The 13,943-nt window shown below is 47.4% G+C and overlaps 1 protein-coding gene across 1 annotated transcript in view; it reads left to right on the top strand.

Annotated features, from left to right (window-relative positions):
- The window catches only part of ATRNL1 (attractin like 1), a 1,127,078-nt gene that overhangs the window by 408,608 nt on the left and 704,527 nt on the right, over positions 1-13,943 (top strand). Inside the window, exons 18-19 of the mRNA XM_063963337.1 lie at positions 5,738-5,956; positions 8,828-8,965. Of these exons, the coding sequence (XP_063819407.1) occupies positions 5,738-5,956; positions 8,828-8,965 (357 nt within the window). The remainder of the gene's footprint in view (positions 1-5,737; positions 5,957-8,827; positions 8,966-13,943) is intronic.

Raw genomic sequence — 13,943 nt, forward strand, 5'->3', positions numbered from 1 at the left:
TTATACAGGTTACCCTCCCCCACTCTATCACTAGTGTTATCTTCAGTGTGTCACCAGTGTTATTATTCAGGTTACCCTCCCCCATTCTATCACTAGTGTTATCTTCAGTGTGTCACCAGTGTAATTATCCAGGTTACCCCCACTCTATCACTAGTGTTATCTTCAGTGTGTCACCAGTGTTATTATCCAGGTTACCCACACTCTATCACTAGTGTTATCTTCAGTGTGTCCCCAGTGTTATTATACAGGTTACCCTCCCCCACTCTATCAATAGTGTTATCTTCAGTGTGTCACCAGTGTTATTATAAAGGTTACCCTCCCCCACTCTATCACTAGTGTTATCTTCAGTGTGTCACCAGTGTAATTATCCAGGTTACCCCCACTCTATCACTAGTTTTATCTTCAGTGTGTCACCAGTGTTATTATACAGGTTACCCCCACTCTATCACTAGTGTTATCTTCAGTGTGTCACCAGTGTTATTATACAGGTTACCCTCCCCCACTCTATTTATTTATTTATTTATTAACAGTTTCTTATATAGCGCAGCATATTCCGTTGCGCTTTACAATTAGAACAACAGTAATAGAACAAAACTGGGTAAAAACAGACAGACATAGAGGTAGGAAGGCCCTGCTCGCAAGCTTACAATCTATAGGACTATCACTAGTGTTATCTTCAGTGTGTCACCAGTGTTATTATACAGGTTACCCTCCCCCACTCTATCACTAGTGTTATCTTCAGTGTGTCACCAGTGTAATTATCCAGGTTACCCCCACTCTATCACTAGTGTTATCTTCAGTGTGTCACCAGTGTTATTATACAGGTTACCCTCCACCACTCTATCACTAGTGTTATCTTCAGTGTGTCACCAGTGTTATTATACAGGTTACCTTCCCCCACTCTATCACTAGTGTTATCTTCAGTGTGTCACCAGTGTATTTATCCAGGTTACCCTCCCCCACTCTATCACTAGTGTTATCTTCAGTGTGTCACCAGTGTAATTATCCAGGTTACCCCCACTCTATCACTAGTGTTATCTTCAGTGTGTCACCAGTGTTATTATACAGGTTACCCCCACTCTATCACTAGTGTTATCTTCAGTGTGTCACCAGTGTTATTATACAGGTTACCCTCCCCCACTCTATCACTAGTGTTATCTTCAGTGTGTCACCAGTGTTATTATACAGGTTACCCTACCCCACTCTATCACTAGTGTTATCTTCCGTGTGTCACCAGTGTAATTATCCAGATTACCCTTCCTCTCCCCCCACTCTATCACTAGTGTTATCTTCAGTGTGTCACCAGTGTATTTATCCAGGTTACCCTCCCCCACTCTATCACTAGTGTTATCTTCAGTGTGTGACCAGTGTAATTATCCAGGTTACCCCCACTCTATCACTAGTGTTATCTTCAGTGTGTCATCAGTGTTATTATACAGGTTACCCTCCCCCCACTCTATCAATAGTGTTATCTTCAGTGTGTCACCAGTGTTATTATACAGGTTACCCTCCCCCACTTTATCACTAGTGTTATCTTCAGTGTGTCACCAGTGTAATTATCCAGGTTACCCCCACTCTATCACTAGTGTTATCTTCAGTGTGTCACCAGTGTTATTATACAGGTTACCCTCCCCCACTCTATCAATAGTGTTATCTTCAGTGTGTCACCAGTGTTATTATCCAGGTTACCCTCCCCCCACTCTATCACTAGTGTTATCTTCAGTGTGTCACCAGTGTTATTATACAGGTTACCCTTCCCCTCCCCCCACTCTATCACTAGTGTTATCTTCAGTGTATCACCAGTGTTATTATCCAGGTCACCTCCAGTCTCACCAGTTATATCTCCAGTACTGCCTCCGGTTTATAGCCATGTACCCGCAATGTTTCTGCATGTGTAACGGGCCTATAAGGTATCATGAATAAGCCCCTATGTATCTCCGGCAGTTATGTACAGCTGCAGAAGCTGCCGCATAGAGTTCTGAGGGTGCCTCTGTAGTGTCATTATACGCTGTAGCCTATGGGCTGCTCTTCACCAATATTACACATCTGCGGCCAGTAGACCACAAGCTCCTACAGATAATAGATGCCATCACTTGTAACATGGCAGGATGGGGCCCCTGTATGTGTCTCTTACATACATTCTGGCAGAGCTTTATTTCTTGACTGAATAGTGGTTATAACAAATGATATTGATATCTGCTGCGGTTCCCTCTAGATACGTACAGGGGATACCGGGCCTAATTCAGACTGGACTGCTGCTGCGGCAGCGATCGCAGTCTCAATCCCTATGCGGAGTGCGCGTGCGCACCCCGGGAGCCCAGTGCGATGCTAACAGCATCTCTGACTGTGATCGCCTCTGCCTGATGGACAGACAGATGGGAGGGGGTGTGCCAGCGGCGTTAGAACACCATTGGCGAGGTACAGTCCAAACAATGCAGGTGTGTCCAGACCGTTGGAAGGGGGGGGGGGGAAACGCGGCAACTGTATGACGTCACATGCAGCCGCTGTGACCCGGGATGCGGCGGGTAGCCGCCTGCCAGCGTGCAGGAGCTGCGTTGGCAGAGAGCTGCTAGCCAGGAGCAAAAGCATCGCAGCTGTGCGATGCTTTTGCACCTGTGCGGCTGGGTAGGTCCTGACATGCGGGGCGGACTAGCTCTGTGCTGGGCGTCCCCCCGCATGTCAGGGTAAAGGATCGTAGATGTGATAAATTTAGCACTGTCAGTTTTGGGGTATTGGGGGATATCCTGTAAATGTGCTTTTGGTAAACAGGCCCCATGTTACCTCCGGTTTGTCACCTCTCTACCATTCTGCTTAGAATTTAGGACAAGCTGCGATTGACCTGACCTGAAAAACATGAGCGCTCCGCAGACTTGTTCGTCTGATCTCCTCCTCACTCCTCTGTGATTCCCTGTGGAATATGAACGCCACGTTTGCTCCTCATTGTACAGTGTGTGTGTGAGAGTGACCTTGGCGGGCCGGTGAAGGACTGAGACGGTGGCTGAGCCGCCAGGCCTGGTCTTGGCATTTTGCAGCCAGCGCTGTCGCATTGATGGCTGCAGTGATTGGAGACAGATGGAGAATGGTTATAAGAGAGGCTGCAAACAAATGGGAACAAACTGGCTGTTGGCAAGTGCAGGGCTGACATGTGGTCGCAGGGAAATAAATACCATTATAAGCAAATGAACGGAGCGTGGAATCGCTTTTTATATAGAGCGGGGCAGGTAGCTGAGGCGGGAGGCGGTGGCCCTGTGACCGGGCGGACGGACAGCGCACCGTTCCCAGGAACATAATGCAGAGTAACGGCCATCCCCCTACATTATAATGACACGCTCAGACAGTACACGGAGGCCATTCTGTACTGTATCCCAGGCGTCGCTGCGCCAGTCTCCATTCAGCGCTGTCTGTACCTAGTTTTATATCTTTATGAAGTATAGCTAATGGAATCTGCAGGCCGCCGGCACGCCTTTGCTCTTGCTGAGACTACATTGCTCCGTTGCACAGATAAGGTGCAATCTCCGTAAGTTATCAGACAATAGAAAAACTGCAAGTGTAAGATGGAGAAGGCAAGAAATGGAGCAGAGGGGCGAGTGATCAGGCGGAGACACCCCAGACTGCGCACTCAGGAATTCAGTATTGCATGCGGCATTGAGATTTACTGCTTTTATGGAGGGTAATTATGTGCGCTGTAAAAGGAAAGGCATTAGGGCCTGGCAGACCTTGCTGTGGTGGCTTGTGCCTTTGTCATATTCCAGCAGAAGCAAAATCCTAATCCAGCATTAGTAATAACAATAATATTACGCCTATAAAGCACCTAATGTACTTCATAGATGGGACCGTCTGAGGTGTCCTCGCGGAGCAGAGAGGTTACTCTGACCTTGGCCTGAAGTCCGTACGGAGAGAGGGGCCAGGCAGGGTCAGGGCAAGGCTTGGTGATACCGTCTGTCTCCAGGAGGCTTCACGTCCAGATCACTGCGAAACACAGTTTGTGAATTTACAGGGCACAACAATGGTTTATATTATGGTAATTGTAGGCGGGGGATGGGGGGCGCAGACAGAGTACGTGTTCCTGTGTGACATTTATAAATGTTGAGAAGCCGCTATCAATTTGTCTCTCTTCACTCACTAGAATCTCAGCGGACCCGTCCTGCGACCGCTCGCATCGGCTGGCATTTCTGCCTCATTTCTACCGTACTGTCGGTTTACAAAAATAAGGCAATAAATAGTTGATGTAGACAGGTTCCATCATCTCATATCACCATAGGGACAGCCCTCGTAGGGACTGCAGGCTTGCACTCTGCAAATGTGTTCTCATTCGTCTAGCGACCTTTCTGCACCATATGGCGAAAGACGATTGGCGCGACTTTGACGCTCCACCACGGGTAGCAATTCAGACTTTTTGCCAAATAATTCATCTTATTCGCATTGTAGTGCATAGAAAGTTGCTTTCAGTGTACCAGGCACACTAGTTTAGCACTTTTGTCGCGAAGGAATTGGTATGACAGTATGCGTCACAAGTTATGGCGCATATCCTTCATATTGGACCTCTGTCTTTTTCCTTTTGACCTAGATTAGTGAGTCGCACACGGCAGTATGTGAAAATGCCAGCGCCAGTAGTCAGGGTTACCGAGCAGTGTAATTTTTCAGGGGTGGTGCGGCTTCATAGCCAAGACCGTTGCACACCAAATGGGCTGCCACGATCGCGTCCGCACTCAGAACTTTTTCCAAGTTGGGCGGGCATTTGTGCTTTTGCTAATTATCCTAACAATAAAACATCAGTGGGCCACCGCCAAGGGCATTCTGGGAAATAACGCTTCCCACAGCAGCCCTTCAGTTCCACTCACCTTTATATACACTTTAAAAATCAGTAGCATGTGCCTGTCAGAGCCGTAGGTCTAAGAACACAGAAAATTAGAACTAAAAGTTACAAAAAAGGATTATGAAGAGTATATGATTATTTTAAAAGTACACACAGATTACAGACAATTTCTGAGAAAATAAAAAAGGATAAAACAAACCCAGAGTCCTAACATCACGTAAATTGAGAACTCTTGTGGTGAAGTCACATTAGAAGTGGTCGATACATAGCCAGTCACTCAGGACTTTCCTTAGATAATGCAAATCCTGGTCAGACCTTATCCCTCAATCCTGCTCTTTCGATGCCCACCCTTGTGGAATTTTAACCCTTTCAAAACCAGAATTGATTGTTTGTGCCTAGGTATCTGAAGGTCCCTTGTGTGCCCATCCCCAAGGTTTTACCGGTCAAACAAGCAGGGGCCCTCGCTTATCTTGTTTCATTCTGTTTGTCCATCTTGGGCAGGTTTATGGTCTTAGTAAAAAAAAAAAGAGATTCTCTGGCCAGATGCCTTCTTGAGAAATTCCTATCACGTTCCTTCAAAAGAATGTGACACCTCTGTGACTTAGCAGGGAGACAGGACCAGCTACACAGGCCCTCCCGACACGGGCTATTTAACGTAAATTGAGCGAAGGGTGTATGTGGGCGCATCTTTTGCTGGAGAACAGGCATTAGGACCTGTGTTGGTGGGATGTGTACGTAGCTCCTTATCATTTATGTTCTTGACCTTGTGCTGGCTCTAGTCAGGTACTTGTGGTACTTGCGGCTCTTTACCTGTGTATGTGGGAAGCGCTAGATAAGTGCTCAGGGTGTAAGTGACGTACTATGTGCTGCTGTTTACTTTTCCTGCATTTCTGCTAATTCTACATTTCTACTTTCCTTCAGCCCAAAACTGCTCCGGATTCCGCACCTGTTCCCAGTGCCTGGAGCACCCCGGATGCGGCTGGTGCAATGACCCAAGTAACACCGGTAAGGGGCATTGTGTGGAAGGGTCGTCCCGAGGACCCATGAGGCTGCTGGGGAAGCACACGAGTGAGATGGTGCTGGATACGGGTCTGTGCCCCCGGGAGAAGAGCTACGAGTGGTCTTTTATACACTGCCCAGGTGAGGGATTATCACCACGGCTGTTATTATATCCAGTTACCCGTGTATGGCGTACATTTCTCTGTACATATGGAGGGTGGCTCTTGTAAACAAAGGACATTCTCCATGACGTGTCACATTGATGTAAATGCGCTGGAGCAATAACATTGCCCGCTGGCAGAACCTTCCTCTGTGCGCTGCGCCGCCAGTGGCAGGAATGTCTATAAGAGCCGCGCTCCGTCCTGCTCATTACAGTTATCTGTGTCTGTTCCTGCTCTCTGCCTAGAGTTTCTCTTTTTCCTCTTCTACCAAGTTGCTCCTTAAAGAGAATTAATAACGGTTCAACTCTCTATCCTCCCCCTCTCTCCCCTATGGGCAAGACGATTCTTTCCCCTCTGAATGTAAATGGACTGACATAAAGAGAGGCAGAATGGGCTGTGTAATGCTGTGAGAGCGGAATTACCCAGCGTGCGCGCCAGCTTCTCGCTTATTATTGGCACGTTTCACAAGGAGCAGGTCATTACGCTGAGCCCTGTGACACAGATACATAATGTGCGTATCACCTCCGCAACGCCGCCATTCCCTGCGGATCAGATATAAACGCTCAAATGACGACTGTCTCTCGAAATGTTGAGTAACATATCACTTGTTTTCTGATATCAACGGTTTATGAGATCCTCGTGGCGCGTTTACCAGCAGGGAATTGCCGTTCTGCGATTCCACGTGATAAAGTTATGTTGCCCAGTTATAGGGGGTCATTCCGAGTTGATCGTAGCTGTGTTAAATTTAGCACAGCTACGATCATGAACTCAGACATGCGGGGGGACGCCCAGCACAGGGCTAGTCCGCCCCGCATGTCAGTGCCGCCCCCCCCCCCCCCGCGCAGAAGTGCAAAGGCATCGCACAGCGGCGATGCCTTTGCACTTCAAGAGTAGCTCCCGACCAGCGCAGCTTTAGCATGCTGGCCGGGAGCTACTCATCGCTCCCCAGGCCGCAGAAGCTTGCTGGTGACGTTACGCTGCCGCCGTGGCCCACCCCTCCCCCCAATGGTCCGGCCAAGGGGGCGCGTTGGCCGGACCGCGCCCCCCCCTAAACGGCAGCTTAACACCGCCGTCCACCCCCTTCCCGCCCAGCGACCGTCTCTGTCTCAGAGGCCATCGCTAGGCAACGACGGCTGCCATGCGCCGGCGCACTGCAGCATCGGCGCATGCGCAGTTCCGACCCGATCGCCGCACTGCGAGAAACTGCAACGAGCGATCGGGTCGGAATGACCCCCATAGTCCCACTTCTGCAACTTAATAATGTGCATTATTACCATGGAGGAGACCGTGTGTTGATGTTGTAAGACATCCAGAAAAAACATATACAGGTTGAGTATCCCATATCCAAATATTCCGAAATACGGAATTTTTGGAGAGTGAGATAGTGAAACCTTTGTTTTCTGATGGCTTCAATGTACACAAAGTTATTAAACATATTGTATTAAATGACCTTCAGGCTGTGTGTATAAGGTGTATATGAAACATAAATGAATTCTGTGCTTAGACTTAGGTCCCATCGCCATGATATCTCATTATGGTATGCAATTATTCCAAAATACGGAAAAATCCCATATCCAAAATACCTCTGGTCCCAAGCGTTTTGGATAAGGGATACTCAACCTGTATCGTTAAACGTTTTAGTAAATTTTTTCTTTGAAGTATCTAAACCCATCGTCATTCCCTTGCAGTCCTACAGACCTCTCGCCATAGTAGGTGACAGCTAAGACACGTGTTCTGGTTATTGCACAGATCATCCCAACCCGGCGCATCACCGGAGAATGTCACAAACCGCCAACATAAGATCCTTATTATTTGCAGTTGCTCTTAGTAACATCAGATCCATAGACTTGGCATATGCGGATTCAAGCTTATATTTAGAATACAGGCCATCACCGTGACCGCAATAAAATATTACTCAAGTCATCCTAAGAGGCTAGCGCTGTAAGTGTTGCACTTCTAATGTGTCTTGTGGTTTGTCGGAGGGCACGAGACAAGCGTACAGCCTGTGCAGGGGTCAGGAATGTTTGCACGACTGCTGAGGATCTCGGTGAACTGAGGATGGTGTGCCCTAGGATGCTCTAGGACAGCGGTGGCCAACCTGTGGCTCTTGAGCCACATGTGGCTCTTTCTTTCTTCAAATGTGGCTCCTAACACACAAAGTCACATGACCACAACAGATCCGGTAACCACTGCTCTCCAGAAAAACACGTAGCAGCACTACGGGGACTTAGAACTGAGGGAGCCAAATACTAGAGATGAGACACCCACCAGCCAACAGAGGACACATAAGGGGTTGCTGCAGTGGCATGAATTGGGGGAAGCTGAAGTGACACATGAGGGTGCTGGCTGAAGTGACAGCAGGGTGCTGGCTGAAGTGACAAGAGGGTGCTGGTTGGAGTGACAAGAGGGGGCTGGTTGGAGTGACACATGGGGGAGCTGAAGTGTATTATGTGAATCTGGATCTTTTATATATATATTATGTGGATCTGGCTTTTACAATTATTTTATGTGGAAGTGGCTTTTGTTCAATGTATTTTATGTTGTATCTGGCTTTTTCAATGTATTTTATACCAGGGGCGTGGCCTAGAAGGCACAAGGCCACACCCCATTTTTGCATGTGCGCTTTCGGCTCGAAGTCGGCTCTTTGACGCACCTAACACATTTTTTGGGGCTCTTTGTCTCTGACTGGTTGGCCACCCCTGCTCTAGGATCTGTGCAGAACACATGCACCTAGTCATCACCCTGACATCGAGCTTCTGTCTTCAGTACCGATATGTCTGTGTTTGGGTAGTCAGTGACGGTCACATTTTGGAGGCCAAAATAATATGCGATTCTGCTCTATGTCTTACAGCGTGCCAGTGTAACGGGCACAGCACCTGCATCAACACCAACGTATGTGAGCAGTGTAAAAACCTGACTACAGGAAAACAGTGCGAGGCCTGTATGCCGGGTTACCACGGCAACCCCACCAATGGCGGAGAGTGCGAAGGTAGGTCATACAACATACATATACTGCGGCATGGTTTGTCCTGTCTGTCACAGCTGTCCTGTCCATCCAGAGAGATTTTAAAAAGGAGATAAGTTGCTGACCGCTTAGAAAGTAGAAGAAAAGCCTGATGGGGTATTACTGATCTGACGATTGTTGTGAATATTGCATTACGCATGCTGCGTAGGAGCTGTACGGGGCACGCTTGGCACACAAACCCTCAGTGTTCTCATAGGCAGATGTCCCTGTGGTGGTGGCACGTCAGCTGCTGGCTGTGGTGCAGGGTCATGTGATAAGCTACTCCCCGTGTGAGCTGGTATGGGGTGCAAGTGTTCCCCCTGTCTACCTGTACCTCATCTGTGTTACCTAGAATCAGTGGTAATTACTTTCTCCACCACTATTCCTGTCTCTTCTGTTTTATATCTCAGACACACAACTGGCTTCTGTGTCATTGTAAAATACAAATCCATAATAAGTTTTGTATAATGTATATCATTGTTTTACCCACCCTGCACACCCGCTTGCCCCAGTTGTATCCTGCACACCCCCTTTACCCAATTACCCCCACACATCCACGTTACCACTTACACCCTGACACCTCCCTTACACCCCCACTCTTTGCTTATTCCGTACACTCCCTATTCTGTTTCTAAGATATAAAATGTATAAAACAATATGTATATAACACATTGGGACATGTGGATCCTGTGTTTCCCGTGAAATCCCTGTGTTGCAGTGAGAGGTCAGAGTAATTATTTTCCCACAGATCAGACATGTATACTGTACACCTTCACACACTGAATGCTAACAGACACGTGTCCTGCTTCTCTCTGCTTATGCTATGTAGCGCAGGTCCCTCCGGCCTGTTACCGATCTGATATTGGGAGCTCAGGAGGTAGAAGAGTTATATGTCCTGTTATTGACAGCTGCACAATCTCTGCTGCTTTATTGCGCCTTAAATAATTCCCGTCCGTTCCCCTGTTGTGTGCGGCTGGCAGGATGTTCTGTGCAGTTGTCGGTTCCTCTCTGTCAGCGTGATGTATGGGTCTGCTTCTTATTCTGTAGGGACACATTACAGAACTAACCAAATAAGCTTTCTTCTCACATTTATTAATGTCTGGAATCAATTCCCACGCCGTGTAAATGTATGCATTGTATCCAGACTCTCTCCACTTATTTATGAGGCTCACTAATCATCGCCTGAAATATAAACGTTATTTCTTTCTAGTTTTAATACAGTTAAATAGAAATATCACTCATTGAGGTGCTCAGTCACTTGTTGTTGGGAAATGCACATATCAAACACCAATGCGCACGTATCAAACACCAGTGTGCACGTATCCAACACCAATGCGTACGTATCCAACACCAATGCGCACGTATCAAACACCAATGTGTACGTATCCAACACTAATGTGCACGTATCAAACACCAATGTGTACGTATCCAACACTAATGCGCACGTATCAAACACCAATGTGTACGTATCCAACACTAATGTGCACGTATCAAACACCAATGTGTACGTATCCAACACTAATGTGTACGTATCCAACACTAATGTGCACGTATCAAACACCAATGTGTACGTATCCAACACTAATGTGCACGTATCAAACACCAATGTGTACGTATCCAACACTAATGCGCACGTATCAAACACCAATGTGCACGTATCCAACACTAATGCGCACGTATCCAACACCAATGTGTACGTATCCAACACCAATGCGCACGTATCAAACACCAATGTGTACGTATCCAACACTAATGTGCACGTATCAAACACCAATGTGTACGTATCCAACACTAATGCGCACGTATCAAACACCAATGTGTACGTATCCAACACTAATGTGCACGTATCAAACACCAATGTGTACGTATCCAACACTAATGTGTACGTATCCAACACTAATGTGCACGTATCAAACACCAATGTGTACGTATCCAACACTAATGTGCACGTATCAAACACCAATGTGTACGTATCCAACACTAATGTGCACGTATCAAACACCAATGTGTACGTATCCAACACTAATGCGCACGTATCCAACACTAATGCGCACGTATCAAACACCAATGTGCACGTATCCAACGCCAGTGTGCACATTTCCAACGCCAGTGTGCACATTTCCAACGCCCATGTGCACGTATCCAACACCAATGTGCACGTATCCAACACCAATGTGCACGTTTCCAATGACAGTGTGCACGTTTCCAATGACAGTGTGCACGTTTCCAATGACAGTGTGCACGTTTCCAACGCCCATGTGCACATATTCAATTCCAATGCGCACATATCAAATGCCAGTGTGCACGTATCCAACACCAATGCGCACATATCCAACACCAATGCGCACATATCCAACACCAACGCGCACGTATCCATCACCAATGTGCACTTATCCAACACCAACGCGCACGTATCCAACACCAATGTGCACATATCCAACACCAATGTGCACTTATCCAACACCAACGCGCACGTATCCAACACCAATGTGCACGTATCCATCACCAATGTGCACTTATCCAACACCAACGCGCACGTATCCAACACCAATGTGCACTTATCCAACACCAACGCGCACGTATCCAACACCAATGCGCACGTATCCAACACCAATGTGCACTTATCCAACACCAATGCGCACTTATCCAACACCAATGTGCACGTATCCAACACCAATGTGCACATATCCAGCACCAATGCGCACGTATCCAACACCAATGTGCACTTATCCAACACCAATGTGCACGTATCCAACACCAATGTGCACTTATCCAACACCAATGTGCACGTATCCAACACCAATGTGCACTTATCCAACACCAATGTGCACGTATCCAACACCAATGCGCACATATCCAACACCAATGTGCACTTATCCAACACCAATGCGCACGTATCCAACACCAATGTGCACGTATCCAACACCAATGCGGACGTATCCAACACCAACGCGCACATATCCAACACCAATGCGCACGTATCCAACACCAATGTGCACGTATCCAACACCAATGTGCACGTATCCAACACCAATGCGCACATATCCAACACCAATGTGCACTTATCCAACACCAATGTGCACGTATCCAACACCAATGTGCACTTATCCAACACCAATGTGCACTTATCCAACACCAATGCGCACATATCCAACACCAATGTGCACGTATCCAACACCAATGTGCACTTATCCAACACCAATGTGCACGTATCCAACACCAATGCGCACATATCCAACACCAATGCGGACGTATCCAACACCAACGCGCACATATCCAACACCAATGCGCACGTATCCAACACCAATGTGCACTTATCCAACACCAATGTGCACGTATCCAACACCAATGCGCACATATCCAACACCAATGCGGACGTATCCAACACCAACGCGCACATATCCAACACCAATGCGCACGTATCCAACACCAATGTGCACTTATCCAACACCAATGCGCACGTATCCAACACCAATGCGCACGTATCCAACACCAATGTGCACGTATCCAACACCAATGTGCACGTATCCAACACCAATGTGCACGTATCCATCACCAATGTGCACGTATCCATCACCAATGCGCACGTATCCAACACCAATGTGCACTTATCCAACACCAATGTGCACGTATCCAACACCAATGCGCACTTATCCAACACCAATGCGGACGTATCCAACACCAACGCGCACATATCCAACACCAATGCGCACGTATCCAACACCAATGTGCACTTATCCAACACCAATGTGCACGTATCCAACACCAATGTGCACATATCCAACACCAATGCGGACGTATCCAACACCAACGCGCACATATCCAACACCAATGCGCACGTATCCAACACCAATGTGCACTTATCCAACACCAATGTGCACGTATCCAACACCAATGCGCACGTATCCAACACCAATGTGCACGTATCCAACACCAATGTGCACGTATCCAACACCAATGTGCACGTATCCATCACCAATGTGCACTTATCCAACACCAATGTGCACTTATCCAACACCAATGTGCACGTATCCAACACCAATGCGCACGTATCCAACACCAATGTGCACTTATCCAACACCAATGTGCACGTATCCAACACCAGTGCGCACGTATCCAACACCAATGTGCACGTATCCAACACCAATGCGCACATATCCAACACCAATGTGCACTTATCCAACACCAATGTGCACGTATCCAACACCAATGTGCACTTATCCAACACCAATGTGCACTTATCCAACACCAATGCGCACATATCCAACACCAATGTGCACTTATCCAACACCAATGTGCACGTATCCAACACCAATGTGCACTTATCCAACACCAATGTGCACGTATCCAACACCAATGCGCACATATCCAACACCAATGCGGACGTATCCAACACCAACGCGCACATATCCAACACCAATGCGCACGTATCCAACACCAATGTGCACTTATCCAACACCAATGTGCACGTATCCAACACCAATGTGCACTTATCCATCACCAATGCGCACGTATCCAACACCAATGCGCACGTATCCAACACCAATGTGCACGTATCCAACACCAATGTGCACGTATCCAACACCAATGTGCACGTATCCATCACCAATGTGCACGTATCCATCACCAATGCGCACGTATCCAACACCAATGTGCACTTATCCAACACCAATGTGCACGTATCCAACACCAATGCGCACTTATCCAACACCAATGCGGACGTATCCAACACCAACGCGCACATATCCAACACCAATGCGCACGTATCCAACACCAATGTGCACTTATCCAACACCAATGTGCACGTATCCAACACCAATGCGCACTTATCCAACACCAATGCGGACGTATCCAACACCAACGCGCACATATCCAACACCAATGTGCACGTATCCAACACCAATGTGCACTTATCCAACACCAATGTGCACGTATCCAACACCAATGTGCACATATCCAACAC

This window comes from Pseudophryne corroboree, chromosome 3, assembly GCF_028390025.1.
Source record: "Pseudophryne corroboree isolate aPseCor3 chromosome 3, aPseCor3.hap2, whole genome shotgun sequence".
Classification (NCBI taxonomy): Eukaryota; Metazoa; Chordata; class Amphibia; order Anura; family Myobatrachidae; genus Pseudophryne; species Pseudophryne corroboree.